Source organism: Procambarus clarkii, chromosome 7 (genome assembly GCF_040958095.1).
Source record: "Procambarus clarkii isolate CNS0578487 chromosome 7, FALCON_Pclarkii_2.0, whole genome shotgun sequence".
Taxonomy (NCBI): Eukaryota; Metazoa; Arthropoda; class Malacostraca; order Decapoda; family Cambaridae; genus Procambarus; species Procambarus clarkii.
Window position 1 is genome coordinate 9,432,118 of NC_091156.1, and position 27,616 is coordinate 9,459,733.

Below are 27,616 nucleotides of genomic sequence, written 5' to 3' on the forward strand. Positions count from 1 at the left end.
GATTAGATTACGTCTAATACTGTTAGACGCAGATTAGATTACATCTAATACTGTTAGATGCAGATTAGATTACATCTAATACTGTTAGATGCAGATTAGATTACATCTAATACTGTTAGATGCAGATTAGATTACATCTAATACTGTTAGATGCAGATTAGATTACATCTAATACTGTTAGATGCAGCTGCTCACGGCCTGATTGATCAGTTATCCTTTGGAGGCGTTAATCAAGTTCTCTTTTGACCACAGAGAGATCGACTAGTTATGTCCTTATGTTCAGAGTGCTGGGGCCAGATTCACGAAAGCACTTACGCAAGCACTTACAAACGTGTACATCTTTCCTCAATCTTTGGCGGGTTTGGTTACATTTATTAAACAGTTTACAAGCATGAAAACTTGCCAATCAACTGTTGTTATTGTTATAAACAGCATCCTGGTGCTTCGGAGCTCATTAACTGTTTAATAATTGTAAACAAAGCCGCTAAAGATTGAGAAAAGATGTACAGGTTCGTAAGTGCTTTCGTGAATCTGGCCCCTGAAGTCTTGGGACCTTAATGATGATATTCGAGTTCTCTCTCAGCGTGCCTATTGCACTATTGCTTTTCAACGGGTTATTTTGCACTTCCTACCATGCCTCCCATCTCATGTGATCTGGAAGTTCTTCTGCTGTTGTTATTTTTAGATTTAGCTACTCGGAACGAAATCTGCATGTAGCACGGGCTATGGTGAACCCGGAAAAGACGTTCTTCTACTAGTGAGCACAGACAGACAGAGAAACAGAGAGAAGGGGGGGGGGAGTCTAGGTGGAGGAGGTCTCTGTGGCTAAGCGGTAAACGACTTCTATTCCCATCCGTAGGTACCCGGTGTCGAATCCTGGCCGGAAGGGAACTACTAGGGGGAAGCGCCAAACCATTACGACTATATATGGCACTTTGAAAGGGATAAGGATCTGGGACAGGGAGGAGAATGGTTTCCAATTGGTTGGGCAAATCCAGAGTGGTAACACTTTGGCAGCGCCTAGCACTGCCTTTGTAATATTTTATAGTTTAATGAAATTACTCTCTCTTTTTCTTTATACATTAAAATTGTGTGTGTGGTGTGTGTGTATGTGGTGTGTGTGTATGTGGTGTGGTGTGTATGTGGTGTGTGTATGTTGTGTGGTGTGTATGTGGTGTGTGTATGTTGTGTGGTGTGTATGTGGTGTGTGTATGTTGTGTGGTGTGTATGTGGTGTGGTGTATTTACCTAGTTGTATTCACCTAGTTGTGCTTGCGGGGGTTAAGCTCTGCTCTTTCGGCCCGCCTCTCAACTGTCAATCAATCAACTGTTACTAACTACTAACTAATTTTTTTCCACACACACACACACACACACACACACACACACACACACACACACACACACACACACACACCCACACACACCCACACACCCACCCACACACCCACACACACACCCACACACACACCCACACACCCACACACACACACACACACACACATACACACACACACACACACACACACACACACACACACACACACACAAACACACACACACACACACCCACACACACACACACACCCACACACCCACACACACACCCACACACACACACACACACACACCCACACACACACACACACACACACACACACACACACACACACACACACACACACCCACACACACACACACACACACACCCACACACACACACACACACACACACACACACACACACACACACACACCCACACACACACACACACACACACACCCACACACACACACACACACACAAAGCTGCGCATTAATGCCCGGCCATGGCGTATATGCAGGTCGACCAGAACTAGCGTGAGTGCAAGGTAGGGTGTTGTGTGTACACTTACGAGTGTGTTGCGAGGGGTGTGCGGGGGCACGAGTGCTCCTACAGGGGCGTGGGCGTACATAAGCGGCCGTGGGCGCGGGCAAAGTGCCGTTGACACAATGTTGTGTGCTAATGTTTTTCTGTGTTTACTCCAGTGTTTTGTAATGACCGGCACGCTGGCCCAAGCACGCACGCTTCAACTGCCATGACTGCTGCTACGCCAGGCACGGCTGCTGCTACCCCAGGCACGGCTGATGGTACGTCAGGCACGGCTGCTGCTACGCCAGGCACGGCTGCTGCTACGCCAGGCACGGCTGCTGCTCGCCGGGCATGGCTGCTGCTGCCCAGGCACGGCTGCTGCTACGCCGGGCACGGCTGCTACGCCAGGCACGGCTGCTGCTACGCTAGGCACGGCTGCTGGTACGCCGAGCACGGCTGCTGGTACGTCAGGCACGGCTGCTGGTACGTGAGGCACGGCTGCTGCTACCCCAGGCACGGCTGCTGCTACGCCGGGCACGGCTGCTGGTACGTGAGGCACGGCTGCTGCTACCCCAGGCACGGCTGCTGCTACGCCAGGTACGGCTGCTGCTACGTCAGGCACGGCTTCTGCTACCCCAGGCACGGCTGCTGGTACGCCGGGCACGGCTGCTGCTACGCCGGGCACGGCTGCTGCTACTCCAGGTACGGCTGCTGCTACGTCAGGCACGGCTTCTGCTACCCCAGGCACGGCTGCTGCTACCCACAGGCACGGCTGCTGCTACCCCCAGGCACGGCTGCTGCTACCCCAGGCACGGCTGCTGCTACGCCGGGCACGGCTGCTGCTACGCCGGGCACGGCTGCTGCTACGCCGGACACGGCTGCTGCTACGCCCAGGCACGGCTGCTGCTACGCCGGGCACGGCTGCTGTTACACCAGGCACGGCTGCCACTACCCCCAGGCACGGCTGTCACTACCCCCCAGGCACGTCTGCCACTACCCCCCAGGCACGGCTGCCACTACCCCCAGGCACGGCTGTCACTACCCCCCAAGCACGGCTGTCACTACCCCCCCAGGCACGGCTGCCACTACCCCCAGGCACGGCTACCACTACCCCCCAGGCACGGCTACCACTACCCCCAGGCACGGCTGCAACTACCCCCCAGGCACGGCTACCACTACCCCCAGGCACGGCTGCAACTACCCCCCCAGGCACGGCTGCCACTATCCCCAGGCACGGCTGCCACTACCCCCAGGCACGGCTGTCACTACCCCCCAGGCACGGCTGTCACTACCCCCCAGGCACGGCTACCACTACCCCCAGGCACGGCTGTCACTACCCCCCAGGCACGGCTGCCACTACCCCCCAGGCACGGCTACCACTACCCCCAGGCACGGCTGTCACTACCCCCAGGCACGGCTACCACTACCCCCAGGCACGGCTGTCACTACCCCCCAGGCACGGCTGTCACTACCCCCCAGGCACGGCTGTCACTACTCCCCAGGCACGGCTACCACTACCCCCAGGCACGGCTACCACTACCCCCAGGCACGGCTACCACTACCCCCCAGGCACGGCTACCACTACCCCCCAGGCACGGCTACCACTACCCCCCAGGCACGGCTGGGGGTGAAGGTAGAGTGATGTCAATCATCCACGTCTTAATCCAGCTCCAATACAATCATCCACGCCTTAATCCAGCCCCAAATACAATCATCCACGCCTTAATCCAGCCCCAAATACAATCATCCACGCCTTAATCCAGCCCCAAATACAATCATCCACGCCTTAATCCAGCCCCAAATACAATCATCCACGCCTTAATCCAGCCCCAAATACAATCATCCACGCCTTAATCCAGCCCCAAATACAATCATCCACGCCTTAATCCAGCCCCAAATACAATCATCCACGCCTTAATCCAGCCCCAAATACAATCATCCACGCCTTAATCCAGCCCCAAATACAATCATCCACGCCTTAATCCAGCCCCAAATACAATCATCCACGCCTTAATCCAGTCCCAAATACAATCATCCACGCCTTAATCCAGCCCCAAATACAATCATCCACGCCTTAATCCAGCCCCAAATACAATCATCCACGCCTTAATCCAGCCCCAAATACAATCATCCACGCCTTAATCCAGCCCCAAATACAATCATCCACACCTTAATCCAGCCCCAAATACAATCATCCACGCCTTAATCCAGCCCCAAATACAATCATCCACACCTTAATCCAGCCCCAAATACAATCATCCACACCTTAATCCAACCCCAAATACAATCATCCACGCCTTAATCCAGCCCCAAATACAATCATCCACGCCTTAATCCAGCCCCAAATACAATCATCCACGCCTTAATCCAGCCCCAAATACAATCATCCACGCCTTAATCCAGCCCCAAATACAATCATCCACGCCTTAATCCAGCCCCAAATACAATCATCCACACCTTAATCCAGCCCCAAATACAATCATCCACGCCTTAATCCAGCCCCAAATACAATCATCCACACCTTAATCCAGCCCCAAATACAATCATCCACGCCTTAATCCAGCCCCAAATACAATCATCCACGCCTTAATCCAGCCCCAAATACAATCATCCACGCCTTAATCCAGCCCCAAATACAATCATCCACGCCTTAATCCAGCCCCAAATACAATCATCCACACCTTAATCCAGCCCCAAATACAATCATCCACGCCTTAATCCAGCCCCAAATACAATCATCCACACCTTAATCCAGCCCCAAATACAATCATCCACGCCTTAATCCAGCCCCAAATACAATCATCCACGCCTTAATCCAGCCCCAAATACAATCATCCACGCCTTAATCCAGCCCCAAATACAATCATCCACGCCTTAATCCAGCCCCAAATACAATCATCCACGCCTTAATCCAGCCCCAAATACAATCCACACAAAAATACGTTCACCAACTACAGCAACAACAACACCCGTCAACTTATACACCATGAGACAGTGATGTGGTGGAGGCTGACTCCATACACAGTTTCAAGTGTAGATATGACAGGGCCCAGTAGGCTCAGGAACCTGTACAGCAGTTGATTGACGGTTGAGAGGCGGGACCAAAGAGCCAGAGCTCAACCTAGGTGAGTACACCCATACACACTCCACATTAAACCCGCCTACACTGTAACATCGGTTGATGTTACTGAGGGCTGCAAGGCGCAGGGCTACATTCAAATCTGCTGATAACGTCGTCGATACCTATTAAGTTGTTTAGCTTAAGAGGGTATTAGGTCACCCTATGTGTATGTCGCCTAACTGGCGTCCAAGAACACCCCGCACTACCTGCCCCACCATACCTGAGAAAATAGATGTGTCGTGCTAGGAAACACTGACAAATAACCTCATCTTCCATGGCCGCCTCAGCCATCTCGCCGCTAATGACCGTACGGACGAAAAATTCCCAGATCAAATTCAAGGAATCGACTTGAGAATGGTCCAGGACGGACCGAAACGTCGTCGTCCCTTCACCTTCTAGTGTGTGGTCTGGTCAACATACTTCAGCCACGTTATTGTGACTCGTCGCCTGCACAAGGAAATCTCCTCCACAGGCCGTACTAACGAGAGGTGGTGAGGGCCGAAGACACAGGTAAAATAACTCATCGCCACAGAGAGACACAGGTGCCAAAGATCAAACCCGAGGCCGGATACAACTTAGCATTGTGACCAGCCAGGAACAAGCAGCTCACTGAGCTGAGGGATGGAGCCCCAGGTGGTGGGGGCGCGGGCTGGAGCACCAGGCTGGTGGGGGCCTTAACATTCAGGACACGTACACCAGCCCAGAGAAAATGGTTGAGGCATTCCCGTCACGGGGCACGGACCAGGTAGGAATAACACTAACATACATAAGTAAGGAGGCCATAAATGGGATGAGGGAACAGGGGCAATGTTATTTGCGGCGTGGAAACTGATGAGATGAGATAAAACACGCGCGCGTACACAGCAACCCGTCCTCTTAAAAATAACGTCATTTTTGGCTCGCATGCGCCGCTATGGCCAAATTTGGACGTAATTTGAAATGAAATCGACTCACAAAAGTGACGTACTGTTCCGTTTTCTGTTTGAGTCGTCCGGCTTACTCGGACAGCGTAGAAGAGGAACTTTCAATTAACGTTTTTCATAACGTTTTGAAACTTTATCAGAATTTCCTGCCCACCTAACCTATCAGAGGACCCTTAACTTACTGTTGTTGAAAAAAAAAAATCCCAAATTTATTTTCAATTTTTTTTTATTTTCAAATTACGTCCATATTCGGCCATACGGGCAAACGGCCAAAAGCGACGTTCTTATTAAGAGGACAGGTTGCGCACAACGACGGGAGACATCTCCCGTCACGCAGGGTGCAGTCGCACCTCCACAGATCTCCAGTATCAGCTCTTGATACTGGTAATGGCTCAAAAGGGCCACCACTTACGGGCTATTCATGCCCGTGCCACTTTTTGAGTGGCTTAATCTTCATAAATCACAGTACAACGGACAGCGCTCTGGGGTCGTAGTCCTGAGGCCTCGGGTTCGATTACCCGTCGAGATACAAACACGTGGGGCAGTTTCTTTCACTTCATGCTCCTGTTCACCTAGCAGTAAATAGGTACCGGAGTGTTAGACAGCTGCTACGGGCTGCTTCTTAGAAATGTGTCTGTATACTCACCTAGTTGGCTTGTGGGGGGGGGGGTTGAGCTTCGGCTCTTTGGTCCCGCCTCTCAACTGTTAATTAACTTGTGTATAGGGTTGACACACACACACACACACACACACACACACACACACACACACACACACACACACACACACACACACACACACACACACACACCTTTGGTCTCGGGACCAAAGAGCCAAAGCTCAACCCCCGCAAGCACAATTAGGTGAGTACACACACCCACACACACACACACATACAGCCTCGTAGCCTGGTAGATAGCGCGCAGGACTCATAATTCTGTGGCGCGGGTTCAATTCCCGCACGAGGCAGAAACAAATAGGCATAGTTTCTTTCACCCTGAATGCCCCTGTTACCTAGCAGTAAATAGGTACCTGGGAGTTAGCCAGCTGTCACGGGCTGCTTCCTGGGGTGTGTATGTGTGTGGTGTGGAAAATAAAAAGTAGTTAGTAAACAGATGATTGACAGTTGAGAGGCGGGCCGAAAGAGCAAAGCTCAACCCTCGCAAGCACAACTAGGTGAACACACACAAACCTATTCAGGTTTGTGTGTGTACTTACCTATTTGTGCTTGTAGGATAAAGCATTGGTTCTCGGATCCCGCCTTCCAAGCCGAGCAATTATTAAATGTTTAAAGCAATTATTCCTCTCCTATTTACTATCATATCTAGTTTTAAAATTATGAGCAGTGCTTGCTTCCACAACCTGCTCCTTTAGTTAATTCCATTTTCCCACCACTCTCATGCTAAAAGAAAAAAATCTTTCATCAATGCCCTTTCAGCAATACATCAATTATGAGAGTCGGTCGGCCGAGCAGACATCACACTGGACTTGTGATCCTGTGGTCCCGAGCTCGATCCCGGGCGCCGGAGAGAAACAATGGGCAGAGTTTCTTTCACCCTATGCCCCTGTTACCTAGCAGTAAAATAGGTACCTGGGTGTTAGTCAGCTGTCACGGGCTGCTTCCTGGGGGTGGAGGCCTGGTCGAGGACCGGGCCGCGGGGACACTAAAGCCCCGAAATCATCTCAAAAAGATCATGGCGGCTTCGTAGACATTTCTTAAACAATTTACAAGCTTCAAAGCTTCACAATCCAAGGTTATTGTTATTATAAACAAGCTTTTTAATGCTTCGGAACTCATAACTATTCGATAAATGTAAACACTGTCGCTACGATTGTTGACTGGTGTTTGGGTCTTCTTAGTGGACGCGTAGATGTTTGATGCATACTAACCCAGGTTATCTTGAGATGATTTCGGGGCTTTTAGTGTCCCCGCGGCCCGATCCTCGACCAGGCCTCCACTCCCAGGAAGCAGCCCGTGACAACTGACTAACACCCAGGTACCTATTTTACTGCTAGGTAACAGGGGCATAGGGTAAAAGAAACTCTGCCCATTGTTTCTCGCCGGCGCCCGGGATCGAACCCGGGACCACAGGATCACAAGTCCAGCGTGCTGTCCGCTCGGCCGACCGGCACTCTTGCCGGTCGGCCGGTAATAACAAAAATAACCGGTCATAACAAAAATGTTATTGTTCTGCACAGGCAGCATAACAATGTCAGGTTCTGGTATAACAGCAACAGTGATATACAACACACACAGAAATCACAATAGCGCGAAATCAAATGAACAAATCCACAAGGGCCGTGACGAGGATTCTTATACCATGTCGTAGCTCAGTTGATTAAGGCAGCGTCTGGGATGCTCTCGGACGTAGGTTCGAATCCTCGTCACGGCCCTTGTGGATTTGTTCAGGGATATTCAACCTTCAACAGATAACAGCACCCCCTAAGCACGAGTGTGTGAAAGAAAGAACGGGGCAGCTATTACTCTCATGGAATAGGCTGCCCCAGTTACATACCGAAATGTGCATCAATTCATAATCATGTGAGATTTTATACACGGTAAGATGGATTGGGAAACACGATGCCTTTGAGGTACTGATATACATGGAGAGATAAATTAATGGAAGCTGCAGTGGGGAACTTTCTTCGCCAACATGCTAATAAGCCCGTAAGAATGACTAGACACAATATTCACTCTTAGACATAAGGAGGTCAGCTTGGAAGCTCCCATGGCAAATGTAATCTTGTATTTGACTATCATTGGGAAGTATGTACACACACACACACACACACACACACACACACACACACACACACACAGTTCATGGACAAGTTTAGGAAGTATGGGGCAGACAACTCAAGGGAAAACAGTAAGGTAATTAGCCTTTCTATAATGGGACACTATGAAGAACACCCCACAAAAGACAATTTTGTGGGGGTCTTCTCTCTAAGACAGAAGGCCCCACAAAACATAAATAAACTTAACAAGAAATACTCACTTCGTGCAGGTCGACGTTCAATCCCCGACCGTCCACAAGTGGTTGGGCACCATTCCTTTCCCCCCGTCCCATCCCAAATCCTTATCCTGACCCCTTCCCAGTGCTATACAGTCGCAATGGCTTGGTACTTTCCCCCCTGATAGTTCCCATTCCCTTCGACCAGAAATACTGGGAACCATCTTCCAGTCTGTCCGCGTTCAAAAAGAGGACAATGAAAGACATGTGATTAGCTTTACCCAAGGCGGGAAGACGGTAAAGCGTCTTAACACGGGAGCGGCCTGGAAAAACTGCAGGACAAGGACAATAAAGTGAAGATGGGGAACAAATTGCCAAGTATAAAACAAAGGCAATTTTAAAAGGCCATAAAACGAACATTATTCACTAAGGACAAAAACCTAAATTGCGAAAGGAGGAAGAGCGATAATTCTGATATAAGATAATAAAAAAAAGGGAATTTTAAAACTCCTAGATGAAGGGGGTCGACTTCCGGGACAAACTTTTGTTGGTATGTAAAAGCCGCTGTTTAATAATAGAGTACAGGACAAGAATTTTATATGGTAACTAAGTACTCAAGACTAAAACATTTACCTACAAGTCGAAAAGTTCTTATTGATGCATTTTAAGTATAAACAGACTGGAGAGCCTACGAGGCTGGAACTGAAAACAAATTGTCAAATCCCTAACCCTTGTTAGGGCCACACATGTGTACACCATACTGTACGAGGCATAACGAATAAGCAACCCGTTCTCGCACTTTCTTACAGTCAATATTGACTTATTAAATACGTGCATATGTGACATAATAGTTTACCTTGAAAAGCTTCATAGAAAACACCGACCTCACCTAACCTTCTTAGTTTGTTAAGATAAGCATCTTATTGCTTCGTAATTACAATTATTACTTAACCTATTATAGGTATAGGTTAAGTAATAATTGTAATTACGAAGCAATAAGATGCTTATTTTAACATACTAAGAAGGTTAGGTAAGGTCGGTGTTTTCTATGAAGCTTTTCAAGGTAAACTAGTATGTCACATATGCACGTATTTAATAAGACAATATTGACTGTAAGAAAGTGCGAGAACGGGTTGGAATAAGAGAAGGCAATGTGAAGAAGGCAACATAAGAATAAGAGAAGGCAACGAATAAGAGAAAGCAACCAGTGAAGAGCAGAGGTGCCATAGGCACAATCAGAGAACACTGTATAAACATCAGAGGTCCGCGGTTGTTCAACACCCTCCCAGCAAGCATAAGAAAGATTGCAGGAACAACCGTGGACATCTTCAAGAGGAAACTAGATTTATTCCTCCAAGGAGTGCCGGACCAACCGGGCTGTGGTGGGTATGTGGGCCTGCGGGCCGCTCCAAGCAACAGCCTGGTGGACCAAACTCTCACAAGTCAAGCCTGGCCTCGGGCCGGGCTTGGGGAGTAGAAGAACTCCCAGAACCCCATCAACCAGGTAATGTGTTGTTCGTCGTCGGGTGGTAAGTGGCCAGAGAATAGGGGGTAGAAACAGCCTAAGCTACTCTATCCCTTTGAGATGTAATTCTTTCTTGTCTCAATATACTTAAACTTGAACGTGGTCAGAGTACGGTTGTCACACAATCGACTTGAGAATGGTCCAGGACGGACCGAAACGTCGTCGTCCCTTCACCTTCTATGTGATCTGGTCAACATTCTTCAGCCACGTTATTGTTACTCATCGCCTGAATCATACAACCATTTCTCCATTACAGACACGAGACATTCACCAACTAATCAGAGAACATTTAACTTCAGCACAGTTGAGAGACAAGTGTATCACTGTGTGACCAAATTATCAGTAACAGTTCCCCAGTTCAAGCACGTTTACTGAGACAAGGACAAAAAAATACAACTCAAAGGAATAAAGTTTTAAATAAAAATAAATTAAATAAAAATAGCCTATTTCTATAGGCTATTTTTAACCCCTTCAGTTTCCCAGCAGACAACACATACTTCAGTACCGTTTAATCAACAGATGGTCAGAGTTGATTCATGAGCTTTCTTCTCTTTTTACATCCACAGCGTTTGGCCAGCTTTGCCCCAGGGGGGGGGGGGGATGCTGTACATGTAAAGCAGTGAGGCTGCTGAACACTGACGCATGTTCAAAATATCAATAAGCTGCGTGTCTTTCATTGGAGTATTTTATCAAGAGTTGTTGCCAAGTGGTTGAGTGAGCTCTTGTGCATGTTTGGCGACGGTACGCTCGGGTAGTTAATGTGAGAAGCTTCAGCCCAACAGTGTATTCCAGTCAGTTTTATGCCTGATATATGGTTTAGATGACCTCAGTCTGGCGTAGAGGACCTCAGTCTGGCGTAGATGACCTCAGTCTGGCGTAGATGACCTCAGTCTGGCGTAGATGACCTCAGTCTGGCGTAGAGGACCTCAGTCTGGCGTAGAGGACCTCAGTCTGGCGTAGAGGACCTCAGTCTGGCGTAGAGGACCTCAGTCTGGCGTAGATGACCTCAGTCTGGCGTAGAGGACCTCAGTCTGGCGTAGATGACCTCAGTCTGGCGTAGAGGACCTCAGTCTGGCGTAGATGACCCCAGTCTGGCGTAGATGACCTCAGTCTGGCGTAGATGACCTCAGTCTGGCGTAGAGGACCTCAGTCTGGCGTAGATGACCTCAGTCTGGCGTAGATGACCTCAGTCTGGCGTAGATGACCTCAGTCTGGCGTAGAGGACCTCAGTCTGGCGTAGATGACCCCAGTCTGGCGTAGATGACCTCAGTCTGGCGTAGATGACCTCAGTCTGGCGTAGATGACCTCAGTCTGGCGTAGATGACCTCAGTCTGGCGTAGATGACCTCAGTCTGGCGTAGATGACCCCAGTCTGGCGTAGATGACCTCAGTCTGGCGTAGATGACCTCAGTCTGGCGTAGATGACCCCAGTCTGGCGTAGATGACCCCAGTCTGGCGTAGATGACCTCAGTCTGGCGTAGATGACCCCAGTCTGGCGTAGATGACCTCAGTCTGGCGTAGATGACCTCAGTCTGGCGTAGATGACCTCAGTCTGGCGTAGATGACCTCAGTCTGGCGTAGATTACCTCAGTCTGGCGTAGATGACCCCAGTCTGGCGTAGATGACCTCAGTCTGGCGTAGATGACCTCAGTCTGGCGTAGATGACCTCAGTCTGGCGTAGATGACCTCAGTCTGGCGTAGATGACCTCAGTCTGGCGTAGATGACCTCAGTCTGGCGTAGATGACCCCAGTCTGGCGTAGAGGACCTCAGTCTGGCGTAGATGACCCCAGTCTGGCGTAGATGACCTCAGTCTGGCGTAGATGACCTCAGTCTGGCGTAGATGACCTCAGTCTGGCGTAGATGACCCCAGTCTGGCGTAGATGACCTCAGTCTGGCGTAGATGACCTCAGTCTGGCGTAGATGACCCCAGTCTGGCGTAGATGACCTCTGTCTGGCGTAGATGACCTCAGTCTGGCGTAGATGACCCCAGTCTGGCGTAGATGACCTCCGTCTGGCGTAGATGACCTCAGTCTGGCGTAGATGACCCCAGTCTGGCGTAGATGACCTCAGTCTGGCGTAGATGACCTCAGTCTGGCGTAGATGACCTCAGTCTGGCGTAGAGGACCTCAGTCTGGCGTAGAGGACCTCAGTCTGGCGTAGATGACCTCAGTCTGGCGTAGATGACCTCAGTCTGGCGTAGAGGACCTCAGTCTGGCGTAGATGACCTCAGTCTGGCGTAGAGGACCTCAGTCTGGCGTAGATGACCTCAGTCTGGCGTAGAGGACCTCAGTCTGGCGTAGATGACCCCAGTCTGGCGTAGATGACCTCAGTCTGGCGTAGAGGACCTCAGTCTGGCGTAGATGACCTCAGTCTGGCGTAGAAGATCCCGGTCTGGCGTAGAAGACCTCAGTCTGGCGTAGATGACCTCAGTCTGGCGTAGATGACCTCAGTCTGGCGTAGAGGACCCCAGTATGGCACAGAAGATCTCAGCCCACGAGGCTTTTGGTTCGACTTGAGAACTTTCGGGAGTTCTACTACCCGAGCCAGGCCTGAGGAAATCTTCGACTTCTGATAACTTGGTCCAACAGGCTGTTGCTTGGAGCGGCCCGCAGGCCCACATATCCACTACAGCCTGGTTTGTCCGGCACTTCTTGAAGAAACTTATCTAATTGTTTCTTCAATAAGTCTATCTTCGTTCCAGCAATATTTCTATTGCTTGCTGAGAGAATACTGAACAGCTGTCGTCTCCTTTCTCGTATCCTTTCCAGAGAGTACATTTTGAGAGCTTAGAGACAGTCCAAATTATTTAGGCGCTTTATCGTATCTATTCGTGCCATATATGTTCTCTGTATTCCGTCTATTTCAGCCATTTCTCCTGCTCTGAAAGGGAAAATGAGTACTGAGCAGTACTTAAGGCGAAACAGCACCAGTGATTTTAAATAGTATCAACATTAATGTGGGATCCCTGGACTTGAACGTTCTCATAATCCATCCCATCATTTTCCTGGCTGACGATATATTTGCCTGGTTATGTTCAGATCGTCTGAAATGATTCAGAGATCTTTTACATTTTGCTTTCCCTCTATGAGTAGATCTGATTGCATCTTGAACCCTGTATTTCGTTTGCGTTCTTCATTTCTACCATATCTAAGTACCTACGTACTTAACCTATATCTATAATAGGTTCAGTAATAATTGTAATTAAGAAGCAATAAGATGCTTATCTTAACATACTAAGAAGGTTAGGTAAGGTCGGTGTTTTCTATGAAACTTTTCAAGGTAAACTAAAATATTCACAATAAATTAGTAACATATGCACTTATTTAATAAGCCAATACTGACTGTACGAAAGTGCGAGAACGGGTTGCTGTAGCTTATCGCGTTAAACATTACCTTCTATCTTCCGTTGCCCAATCAGACTTTATTAATATTGGTTTGTAGTTTTTCAGTATCTACAGAAATAATTTTCCTGCTGATTTTTTTAATCAACCTGCAAAGGAAGACACAAAGTTGTGACTTGTTTTTGTCCATATCTGATATGAGAGTGAGAAAAAGCAGTGGTGCAAGGACTCGAGCCTTTCACTGCGCTCAGACGTATATGATTGACTGTTACCTAGCCTAAATATTTAATATTATGGAATTACTGTCACAAAAAAATGGCTCACGTCTAAGAAATTTAAATCTTATTAAAGCCACTTTCCAGTTACACGTGTTGCATTCAATGTGAGTTTAGCTTATGCTCACCTTGAACTGTCGATGATGTGCAACTAAAGTCATTATATTCTCTACTTATCACAAGGTTTATTCTATATTTGATATTATTATATTTAAATCATATATATGATATTATTATATTTATATATATATCAATCCACAGTCCTAATGAATCCTAGTCTTCATTAAGAAGTCTATGAAAAAATACAAAATTAATATGAAAAAATACAAAATTAATATGAAAAAATACAAAATAAATATGAAAAAATACAAAATAAATATGAAAAAATTCAAAATAAATATGAAAAAATAGAAAATAAATATGAAAAAATACAAAATAAATATGAAAAAATACAAAATAAATATGAAACAATACAAATTAAATATGAAAAAATACAAAATAAATATGAAAAAATACAAAATAAACACAAGTTCTCATACCATCTGGGGAGGGGGGAGAGGATGACTTATTCCCATATTAAATTTTAAGATAATGTATATATTATTCTATTTATGCCTGGCAATCAAACTGTTTAAGGTTGTACACTTGCTCAACCAAGCCAGAACTGTCATTAGTATAAATTAGTTACAAATAAAGCTTGTGATCCAAGCAGCCCTGTCAGCCAGTTCGAGAATCATCTCAAGATAACCTCAAGATAACCTCAAGATAACCTCCCCAGCCTCAGATGGTGACACAGTGGAGGCTCTTGACACCCTTCATGAATATCCGTCTTGGCACACGCGCCGTCAAGTCGAGGAATTACTGCACTCTGCATACAAGGACTGTTATCTTGAGGTTATCTTGAGATGATTTCGGGGCTTTAGTGTCCCCGCGGCCCGGTCCTCTATCTTGAGGTTATCTTGAGATGATTTCGGGGCTTTAGTGTCCCCGCGGCCCGGTCCTCTATCTTGAGATGATTTCGGGGCTTTAGTGTCCCCGCGGCCCGGTCCTCTATCTTGAGGTTATCTTGAGATGATTTCGGGGCTTTAGTGTCCCCGCGGGGCGGTCCTCGACCAGGCCTCCACCCCCAGGAAGCAGCCCGTGACAGCTGACTAACACCCAGGTACCTATTTTACTGCTAGGTAACAGGGGCATAGGGTGAAAGAAACTCTGCCCATTGTTTCTCGCCGGCGCCCGGGATCGAACCCAGGATCACAAGTCCAGTGTGCTGTCCGCTCGGCCGACCGGCTCCCATAACCTGTAAGTACACAGGTTATTACAGTGTTGTCACTATGGCCGTAGTTGTGTGGTCGTGTGTAGGTGTACCTGGCACGCTAATTCAAACTACTGTGCAATTTTTTTTTTTTTTTTTTTTTTTTTTTATTATTTTCTACCACAGACGTGGCCAGACATTTACAATGCTAACCAGCATATATACATTTTCTTCTGTCCTCCATGGACAGGGTTAGAGAAGTGTTAAACATATAGTTCAAGGGTTTATTGAACACTCAACCACAGAAGGTGATTCGGTGCTTTTAAAATGATATTCACATCATCACTTGCATCAATAATCGTCACTAGCCAAGGAACGCGTTCTTGGGTTCACGGACATTTATGGGGCCACCTTAGACTATGAGAAAGGTTTGCATATTGACCAGACCACACACTAGAAGGTGAAGGGACGACGACGACGTTTCGGTCCGACCTGGACCATTCTAAATCGACTTGAAAATGGTCCAGGACGGACCGAAACGTCGTTGTCCCTTCACCTTCTAGTGTGTGGTCTGGTCAACACGACGACGTTTCGGTCCGTCCTGGACCATTCTCAATCGACTTGAGAATGGTCCAGGATGAACCGAAACGTCGTCGTCTCTTCACCTTCTAGTGTGTGGTCTGGTCAACATAATTTTAGCCACGTTATTGTGACTCATCGCCTGCAAAGGTTGCATAGCTTGAGTGAGGAGCAAGCTACAGCTATCTATCTCGCCAGATAGTCAGTCATACAGGAAGGAGCACGTTATCAGCTGCCCGCACTGGTAAACTCTGGACGGATATCCTCAAGAAACTTTGCAATTACTTCATCCTCGATATCGGCTGGATTTTTTGCCCATGAATATTACACGACCGGTCACCGGAAACTTATATAATCAGAGCACAACCAGGAACCCAGACATCTCCCCCTAGACCGGCCGACTGTAGCCAGTCCTTCTTGAGGTTATCTTGAGATGATTTCGGGGCTTTAGTGTCCCCGCGGCCCGGTCCTCGACCAGGCCTCCACCCCCAGGAAGCAGCCCGTGACAGCTGACTAACTCCCAGGTACCTATTTACTGCTAGGTAACAAGGGGGCATCAGGGTGGAAGAAACTCTGTCCATTGTTTCTCACCGGCGCCCGGGATCGAACCCGGGACCACATTATCACGCGTCCAGTGTTCTGTCCGCTTATCCACCGGTCTTACCGACCGTCCAGCCGACAGCCCTGCTGACTGCTGCGGCACTCAGCTGTGAGATACTTGTGTAAAGGAGGAAATGTATGTGTTTATCTCTCGGAATGTTCGGTAATGTGTTTATTGCTTGTGATGTGTGTCTATGTATGTATTAACACCATGTACTGAACGGGGTGAGAATAGCTTGAGCTACCTCATCCCTTTGTGTGTATTTTACCTCAATAAACTTATTTCAATTTCAATTTCAGCTGTGAGCGACCTGTGTACCCCATCAGTTCACCGATCTGACCAGCCCTATGGTCTCGGATTGGATTTGTGTGTTCACGGACCCCCATCCCCAGATCTCCAGTATCAGCTATTGATACTGATAATGGCTCCTTAAGAGCCTCCACTTACGGGCTCACCATAGCCCGTGCTACTTAAGAACTTTTGTTCCGGTAACCAAATCTATAACAATAACCACGAGGAACTGGCGCATGCGCCCCTCACTGGCTTGACACCTGACAACAAAGCTTGCTGACTTGGCCGGATAAAGGGCGGCTGACAACGCATAACTGTTGAATAATGGCCGCTAATGACGCTATCAAGCAATTGCCAGCCAGCATGCTAATGAGTACTACCGGAGTCACCATGATATCACCACCTCACCTTGCCTCACCTGTTGCAGTCAGCACCTCACCTTGCCTCACCTGTTGCAGTCAGCACCTCACCTTGCCTCACCTGTTGCAGTCAGCACCTCACCTTGCCTCACCTGTTGCAGTCAGCACCTCACCTTGCCTCACCTGTTGCAGTCAGCACCTCACCTTGCCTCACCTGTTGCAGTCCACACCTCACTTTGCCTCACCTGTTGCAGTCAGCACCTCACCTTGCCTCACCTGTTGCAGTCAGCACCTCACCTTGCCTCACCTGTTGCAGTCAGCACCTCACCTTGCCTCACCTGTTGCAGTCAGCACCTCACCTTGCCTCACCTGTTGCAGTCCACACCTCACCTTGCCTCACCTGTTGCAGTCCACACCTCACCTTGCCTCACCTGTTGCAGTTCACACCTCACCTTGCCTCACCTGTTGCAGTCAGCACCTCACCTTGCCTCACCTGTTGCAGTCCACACCTCACCTTGCCTCACCTGTTGCAGTCCACACCTCACCTTGCCTCACCTGTTGCAGTTCACACCTCACCTTGCCTCACCTGTTGCAGTCAGCACCTCACCTTGGCTCACCTGTTGCAGTCCACACCTCACCTTGCCTCACCTGTTGCTCACCCTCACCTCATCATTCCCTCACACTTGTAATTTTTTTTAGAAATCCTCATGAGATAATTACTGGAAGTTAAGACGAACGTGTCATGAGAATGTATCATCATGCACTACACAAAACACAGTCAGTCATGACAAGTGTTAAGAGCTAACAATAAATGTACACAACACATAGACAGCACTGCTAAAATAACCAAAATCATAAACCAATTTCCTACGAAAACTATTAAATATTCTCACACAGAGATCACACTAACGTGATGCATCAAATGAACAAATCCACAAGGGCCATGGCGAGGATTCGAACCTGCGTCCGGGAGCATGGGATGTCTGGGATGCTCCCAGACAGAGGTTCGAATCCTCGTCATGGCCCTTGTGGATTTGTTTATTAAATATTCCTATCGTGCAAAAAAGGGGTAGAATTATTATATCAGTTTATTGACAAAATTATTTTCGCCACCTGTGGGTTATATGAGACAGCTTCCGGTAAACCACTGTGGTGAACAAAACGATATTTTGTCGCTGTGTATGTGAGCTGCGGCGGGCGAATAGTTCCACATTGGCTTACTACATTACCTTCACACACACACCTTCCTTTACTTCCGGGGATGGGGGGTAACCCGCGGCGCGAAGTGCAGAGAGAGAACTCCCGTCACCAACACGGGAAAGCCACAAGGTGAACAGGTCTGAGGGGAGATGACCTAGACATACATTATTCCTGCCCCACACACACTCGCCAGTACGGATGAACTCTGTGATCTACCCGCACTTGTGGAACTCTCAAACTCCCTCACTCTCCATCACTCAACATTTGGAACACAATTCTTGAACTTTCGTCTATATTCGTTCAGAAGCAGGTTTTTACCACTTAAAATGCACAGAATTTTGCAATACGTCGTTGTGAATAAAAGTCTCAATCACCACCTAAACTAACTCTCTCTCTCTCTCTCTCTCTCTCTCTCTCTCTCTCTCTCTCTCTCGTTCTGAAAACTTTCAAAACTCCTCGTTTTGAAAAGTCTAAGTCCGCGCCCACTTTAATGTATTATGTATATATGTGCGCTCGTGAATGTATGCGTGCGCGTCCATTGATGTGTGTGTGTTGTATACACAACAATCTAAGCCCTCGTCTTTATAATGTAATTTGCATGCATATTTTTTTGAAGGTGTATACATTATTTAATGTCAGGCCACATGTACAAGGGTGAAGTTGACGCCCCCTGCGACCCGCCAGGACGTCCAAAAAAACACCTAAAGACGTCAAAAAGGCCACCTAAATACGCCAAAAAAGCCACCTAAAGACGTCAAAAAAGCCACCTAAAGACGTCAAAAAAGCCACCTAAAGACGTCAAAAAGCCACCTAAAGACGTCAAAAAAAACCCTAAAGACGTCAAAAAAGCCACCTAAATACGTCAAAAAGACACCTAAAGACGTCAAAAAAGCCACTTAAAGCCGTCAAAAAGCCACCTAAAGATGCCAAAAAATCCACCTAAAGACGTCAAAAAAGCCACCTAAAGACGTCAAAAAAGCCATGTAAAGACGTCAAAAAAGCCACCTAAAGACGTCAAAAAAATCCACCTAAAGACGTCAAAAAATCCCGCTAAAGACGTCAAAAAAGCCACCTAAATACGTCAAAAAGACACCTAAAGACGTCAAAAAAGCCACTTAAAGACGTCAAAAAGGCACCTAAAGATGCCAAAAAATCCACCTAAAGACGTCAAAAAATCCATCTAAAGACGTCAAAAAATCCACCTAAAGACGTCAAAAAATCCATCTAAAGACGCCAAAAAAAGCGTAAGAAAAAGAACGTAAAATACTTAAAAACGGAGAATGATAACAAAAATATTCGCCAAACAAGGACAATGAGACACGTTTGGCGCCTGACCTTCCACAAGACATGTGCTCTCTTGTTACTCAAGTGTGACATTCCCTTCCTCTTGTTACTCAAGTGTGACACTCCCTTCCTCTTGTTACTCAAGTGTGACATTCCCTTCCTCTTGTTACTCAAGTGTGACATTCCCTTCCTCTTGTTACTCAAGTGTGACATTCCCTTCCTCTTGTTACTCAAGTGTAACATTCCCTTCCTCTTGTTACTCAAGTGTAACATTCCCTTCCTCTTGTTACTCAAGTGTAACATTCCCTTCCTCTTGTTACTCAAGTGTGACACTCCCTTCCTCTTGTTACTCAAGTGTGACATTCCCTTCCTCTTGTTACTTAAGTGTGACATTCCCTTCCTCTTGTTACTCAAGTGTGACATTCCCTTCCTCTTGTTACTCAAGTGTGACATTCCCTTCCTCTTGTTACTTAAGTGTAACATTCCCTTCCTCTTGTTACTCAAGTGTGACATTCCCTTCCTCTTGTTACTTAAGTGTAACACTGCGTCACCACTAGCTATCCCCAGGCCAGATATTATTATAATATTAGTAATGAAACAATAACCAGAATAAACTATTTTAATTACTGATCAATATTCAGTTCTATTCGGTTTAAACAATATTACATTTCTACACTGATACAAAATGAATCTCGCTCCTTCTGTTAGAATAAAATACTGATTTATGTTTCCAGTTCTGACCGGACTTGACCAGAGGACATTTTTTTTGCAATAGTCTCTGTTTCCAAATTTACAACTGTTAGATTTTCATGATAATCGGATGAAACTAGCTTTATTTCGCCCTAAGAATATACCACTGCTCCAGAGAGCACGTAACTGCATGTTGTTGTTTTAGATTTATCTACTCAGAACAAAGTGACCATGTAGCACGGGCTATGGCGAGCCCGTAAATGCAGTTTTCCCTCCGTTATGTTCCGTGACGCAGTCGGAGCGGACGTGTGGGGGAACAGGAGTCACCTTCCTCCCAACTTTCACCTGAACGGTCAAAATCAAACCGCTCAGCCCGCCGTGGAGCGCGGAAGCCTCTCCTCTGACTACGCCGCGGAAGCCAGATTCATGAAGCAGTTACGCAAGCACTTACGAACCTGTCCGTCTTTTCTCAATCTTTGGCGGCTTTATTTACAATTATTAAACAATGAGCTCAGAAGCACCAGGAGGCTGTATATAACAATAACAACAGATGATTGGCAAGTTTTCATGCTTGTAAACTATTTAATAAATGTAACCAAAGCCGTCAAAGATTGCAGAAAGATGTACACGCTCGTAAGTGCTTGCGTATCTGCTTCGTGAATCTGGGCCCAGCTCCTAAGCGGCTACACGTGGCTGGCCGCCTTAGGCAGCTGCTTCAGCGTGCCGTGGGACCTCGGCCAGTCACAAACTCTACCAAACTTCTGCTCAGGAAATCAAATTTGATCTTAGTGACGCAGTGCGTGATGGAATGCAGCAGACATGTGGAAGTGTCTCCTAGATGCGTGTAAGATTGATTCACGTGCCGAGGATTCGAACCTGCGTCCGGGAACATCCCAGACGCTGCCTTAATCGACTGAGCTACTACATGGTCAAAAGAATTGAAACCGAAGTTGTACTGAACGAACTAGATCCAGCAGCCTCTCCGAGACACAAACCAGGGTTTTACACAACTCCCCCCTGCACTCGAGCTATGTCAATAGGCCGTTCTCCCTCTTCGCCCTTATTTCATTACACACAGAAGAGCATCCCAGCGTCTGGGATGCTCCCGGACGCAGGTTCGAATCCTCGGCACGGCCCTTGTGGATTTGTTCATTTGATGCATCACACTATTGTGATTTCTGTGTGTAACAAACGAAAGGCTTTTAGAGAGCTATAGTGTATTGTGAAGACACTGTAATAAACACGGTAATATAATGATCACGTTATCTTGAGGTTATCTTGAGATGATTTCGGGGCTTTTTAGTGTCCCCGCGGCCCGGTCCTCGACCAGTCCTCCACCCCCAGGAAGCAGCCCGTGACAGCTGACTAACACCCAGGTACCTAATTTACTGCTAGGTAACATAACGTTACTATAATTAACAAATATAACAATGAACACGTATTTTTGCAGACCTTCACCTACGTCAGAGTTGGCCGATAGACCATGAGATGGATGGGTCCTGCTTCACAGTTACTATTGCAGAAACAGTAGTCAAATTATGAGAAAATTCTGGATGCTAATGTATTCACACTAGTAATCATAGGTTAGATAATGATATAAAGAAATAAAGTGTGTGTGTGTGTGTGTGTGTATATATATATATATATATATATATATGCGGAAAATCCACAGAGAAATATGAAATGAGGTGAACGTTTCGGCTTTGTTAAAGCCTTTGTCAACACCAGACTGACTGATGTCTGGGATGCTCCCGGTCTGAGTCAGTCTGGTGTTGACAAAGGCTTTAACAAAGCCGAAACGTTCACCTCATTTCATATTTCTCTGTGGATTTTCCGCATAAAATGATCAGTGTTTTGTGATCGTCAATTGCATATATATATATATATATATATATATATATATATATATATATATATATATATATATATATATATATATATATATATATATATATAGGCAATAGGTAAGTAAATTTCAAAGGCACGAGCGCAAACACCCACACACACATTACAATACCATTGAGGCTCAATGCTTAAGAATAAATTGCAAATGCAAATTACGTGTTTGAAGAAATGTATGTTTGCTGAGCCTCGCAGGTCCCGCCACACCTCGACGGTGCATGATCTGTCTTACGCACTCACTCATTCCAGACAACATTAACATATTTAAATACGGCTTATTTATAGTTCACCCAATACACTCTGCCTCAAGTGTTTATCTTGGTGAGCAGGATTGATTCTTGAACTTGATTCTTTTATTAGGGGAAAGGGGGAAGAGTTATACAAAGAACACTACCCGGCGATATTGTTATAAAGTGTGTTCTTCAATAGTCCGGATATTATGGATGCACGGTATAAAAAAATCGAGTTATCACGTTCTACTTAATGGTAGTAAGTGGATGACACAGTACAGTGCCTGGACTATTGGCACCTCCTCACAGTACTCGTGGCACTGCAGAATGAGCATGTAAACTATATATGAGCACATAAACTATATAGGGGACATCTTTAAGGTCAACTTCCTAAGTTGCACAATAAACAATAAATTACTGGACTGAGAACCTCGGTATGAGAGAATAAATTCAATTAAAAATAGAGGTGCTACCATTACAAGGTAAAATCAATGTGTGAAGAACAAAGATTAACGACTCTGTCCTGGTTGATACCTGGTTGATGGGGTTCTGGGAGTTCTTCTATACTCCCCAAGCCCGGCCCGAGGCCAGGCTTGACTTGTGAGAGTTTGGTCCACCAGGCTGTTGCTTGGAGCGGCCCGCAGACCCACATACCCGTGGCCCGCATGTCCTTTCTACCAGGAATTAAGTGAGGAGAGTTGCTTGAAAACAGGTAGGCCTAGAAGTCTTCAAGGGAGTGCTCGTAAAGTTGCTATAGTAAATGCCGGATCATTAGGGTTGTGAATGTTATGTTGGCCTGCTGGGCACTTGCTGGGCACCTGCTGGGCACCTGCTGGGCACCTGGAGTTGGTTGTTGGCTTGCTGGGCACTTGCTGGGCACCTGGGGTTGGTTGTTGGCTTGCTGGGCACTTGCTGGGCACCTGGGGTTGGTTGTTGGCTTGCTGGGCACATGCTGGGTACGCCCGGCTGTCTGAAGAAACACATTGGAAGCCGTTGACCTCTAAACTTCAGGTAAAGCACTGCTGAACAGCGGGAGCCAGATTCACGAAGCAGTTACGCAAGTACTTACGAACGTGTACATCTTTCCTCAATCTTTGACGGCTTTGGTTACAGCCGGGGCACCAGGGTCACCTACCAGCTGGCACCAGGGTCACCTGCCGGGGCACCACCAGGACCATGGCAGTAGAGGAGGGCGAGGGGTGGTCCCAGGGGACGTGGTGTGGGCGCCGGGCCATATATGGTCCCAGTTTGGCACTACCATCGCCGCCACACCTACAAGGTCCACTCTCCAAGGCTATACTGGGCAGGACAACCTCCTGCCTTCACCTCCACCACACCATACGGCGAGAAACAATGGGCAGAGTTTCTTTCACCCTATGCCCCTGTTACCTAGCAGTAAATAGGTACCTGGGTGTTAGTCAGCTGTCACGGGCTGCTTCCTGGTGGTGGAGGCCTGGTCGAGGACCGGGCCGCGGGGACACTAAGCCCCGAAATCATCTCAAGATATAACCTCAAGAAGAGGGTCGGGTGAGACAATACATGGGATACCAACCCTCTGACAATCCTCTACAACATTGTGCCGCATCATAAAACTCCTTCCGACCATTACATTTTGATTAAAATGATAAAGTAAAAATTAAAAAAAATATGATGTAAGAATGAGATTATTGTGGCCCAATACCGGCAATGTTCATTCAATCTTGGCTAAACTACCCAGCAGGAAGAATCAATCAAGCGGACAAAGGTTCTGTGAACCAACACGACAACAGCGTTTATTCCTAGAGACTGGAATGCTCTTAGTCTGTCTCCTATCTTTTAGCAAGAAAACGCGCGTTTCAAAACACGGTAAAAAAAAAAATGTTCTTCGGTAACCCTAAGAACACAATCCACTCAACCCATATCCCATTTAAAATCCCACAAAAAAGTGGGATTTTAAATGGGGGATTGTTGTGAAAGCACTGAGATAAAAACTTTAAAAATAGGACAAAAACTTATCTTTTCTTCCCAAAATGACCCCAACTGCCCAGTTTAATGTACAACTTTGTTTTATGACGAGGCAAAAAGAGTTTAAGCCTGACGTGGGTTTAAAAAAAGGGGGGGGGGTTCCCAAGAAATTAATCAGAATTCGTTGTAAAAATCAAATCAAATCAATCAATCCAGAAAATAACTGCAACCGTATTTACATCATACACAAAGGAGAACTGGCTAGCAATCGCAGTAAACACAACAGAACTACCAGGAAGAACACAGCAGTTGACGGAAGAGAGGACTCGCGACGTCACCAAGATGCCGGCCAAGAAAGGTGGTGACCCCAGAGAGAGAGAAGATTAAGCCACCCAAAAGGTGGCACGGGCATGAATATCCCATAAGTGGTGGCCCTTTTGAGCCATTACCAGTATCAAGAGCTGATACTGGAGATCTGTGGAGGCGCAACTGCACCCTGCGTGACGGGAGATGTCTCCCGTGTGTGACCCCAGGACACCCGCGCCAGAAGACACCGTCCTCCCACCCCAACCAAGATCCTCCACAAGGAGTCCTGCTTCACCTGACAACACGCTCAAGATTCCTGCCATTCTTTCGACACCCCGAGATCACTTCCTATTCCCGGTGAGATTCGACCCACTACTTACTCGCCCGAGAGACAGCATACCCCCCTCCGTAACACACCACTGCCACCGTCATTACCCATTAAATGTAGCCAGTATATATGCGGCCAGGAACCATGATTCATGCCCACACATGGGTAAATCGTTACATCAGTGTGTGTCTCACAACACTCGACCACCGACTGGAGTCTTCAGTTTAGTATTCGTCCCAAAGAAAGAAGCTCCCTCTCCCTGCCTCTCCCTGCCTCTCTCTCTCTCTCTCTCTCTCTCTCTCTCTCTCTCTCTCTCTCTCTCTCTCTCTCTCTCTCTCTCTCTCTCTCTCTCTCCCTCCCTCTGGTGCACTAGGTAACACACGTAGTTCACATTGGTATTGGAGGAGCGTGGTACACTTGTCTGGCAGCCTCCCTCCCCAGGGAGCGACCCGAGCCCTCCACGGCAGGCATGATGTACCACACGGCACAACCCACCACACACTCCGTGCATGACAATTACAATGGATAATGAGGGAGTAAAGTCATACCGTCGTCGCCTTTTGATGCAATTTAAGGAACTGCTCCAACGATACTGGCTCTGAGCTCCTCGGTGACCCGGCTCCAGAACCATCCAGTGTTCAGGGTTCGCGACCAGCAAAACTATATTAGTTTTCACGTTGTTTTGGGAAGTTTTAACTCCTACCTACAACCCGCCAAACAACACACCGAAACTACGACGTTGGTACGACGTTCGAACAAGTTTTAACACCTCCTAACCAGTTATAACAACCAATATAGCAAGTTGTAACAACGTTCTAATACGTCATAAACACGTTAAGCCAAGATGTAACAACTTTATTACAAGTTGTAACAAGCGGAAAATCGAGACAGTTTCGGTTTGTGTTTCCAGGGTAACTGCTTCCCGAATTCGGATGAGATCCATGAAGCACTATAATAAAGTGGTATTACTTGGACAACCATAAAAAACTAAGTTAAGAAATTGTCTTGAGGTTATCTTGAGATGATTTCGGGGCTTAGTGTCCCCGCGGCCCGGTCCTCGACCAGGCCTCCACCCCCAGGAAGCAGCCCGTGACAGCTGTCTAACTCCCAGGTACCTATTTACTGCTTGGTAACAGGGGCATCAGGGCGAAAGAAACATTTTGCCCATTTGTCTCCGCCTCCACCGGGGATTGAACCCGGAACCTCCGGACTACGAATCCGAAGCGCTGTCCACCCAGCTGTCAGGCGTCCTGACTGCCTGCCCTGATATTAGCTACTGCCCGTAGTGAGTCCCAGCCAGAGACATTCGTCAAGCATTAACGTGTCCAGTTTCGAAACCTGTACATCTTTTCTCAATCATGGAGCATTAGTTTATATTTACTGAACAACCTATGAACTCCGAAAAGCTACGAGGTTGTCTATAACAACAATAACATTGGGTTGTGAAGTTTTGAAACTTGTAAACTGTTTCATAAATGCAAACTAAGCCGTCATGATTAAGGAAATGTAAAGATTTCGTAACATTGGGTTGTGAAGTTTTGAAACTTGTAAACAGTTTCATAAATGCAAACTAAGCCGTCATGATTATGGAAAGATGTAAAGATTTCGTAAGTGGACGCGTTGATGAATCCTGGGCTAGAATACCTTAGACCACGCCCTCACCTCTTTGAGAATCACCGCGCAGTGGTCTCTGGTGAGGCCTCCTAGTTGACGGCTTGGTCAGACCCATAATTGGTTCTTGCATCTCCCAGTCCCTCGTTGGTTTCATAGTCTGATTGAACAAGTACAGCAAAGGAACCTGGCCATTACCAACAGAAACTGACCACTACCAACAGAAACTGGCCATTACCAACAGAAACTGGCCACTACCAACAGAAACTGACCACTACCAACAGAAACTGGCCATTACCAACAGAAACTGACCACTACCAACAGAAACTGGCCACTACCAACAGAAACTGGCCACTACCAACAGAAACTGACCACTACCAACAGAAACTGACCATTACCAACAGAAACTGACCATTACCAACAGAAACTGACCACTACCAACAGAAACTGACCACTACCAACAGAAACTGACCACTACCAACAGAAACTGACCATTACCAACAGAAACTGACCACTACCAACAGAAACTGGACACTACCAACAGAAACTGACCACTACCAACAGAAACTGACCACTACCAACAGAAACTGACCACTACCAACAGAAACTGACCACTACCAACAGAAACTGACCATTACCAACAGAAACTGACCATTACCAACAGAAACTGACCACTACCAACAGAAACTGACCACTACCAACAGAAACTGACCATTACCAACAGAAACTGACCACTACCAACAGAAACTGACCACTACCAACAGAAACTGACCACTACCAACAGAAACTGGCCATTACCAGCAGAAACTGACCACTACCAACAGAAACTGACCATTACCAACAGAAACTGACCACTACCAACAGAAACTGACCATTACCAACAGAAACTGACCATTACCAACAGAAACTGACCACTACCAACAGAAACTGACCATTACCAACAGAAACTGACCACTACCAACAGAAACTGGCCATTACCAGCAGAAACTGACCATTACCAACAGAAACTGACCACTACCAACAGAAACTGACCATTACCAACAGAAACT

General features: G+C 47.0%; 1 protein-coding gene across 1 annotated transcript; it reads right to left on the bottom strand.

Moving 5' to 3' along the window:
• Positions 1-2,134: 2,134 nt before the first annotated feature.
• Positions 2,135-26,724, bottom strand: LOC138357600 (elastin-like). The gene is made up of 2 exons (XM_069314577.1): positions 26,619-26,724; positions 2,135-2,607 (listed from the first exon to the last, which is right to left on the bottom strand). The coding sequence occupies exons 1-2, from the start codon at positions 26,722-26,724 to the stop codon at positions 2,135-2,137; spliced, it is 579 nt and encodes a 192-aa protein (XP_069170678.1).
• Positions 26,725-27,616: the final 892 nt, after the last annotated feature.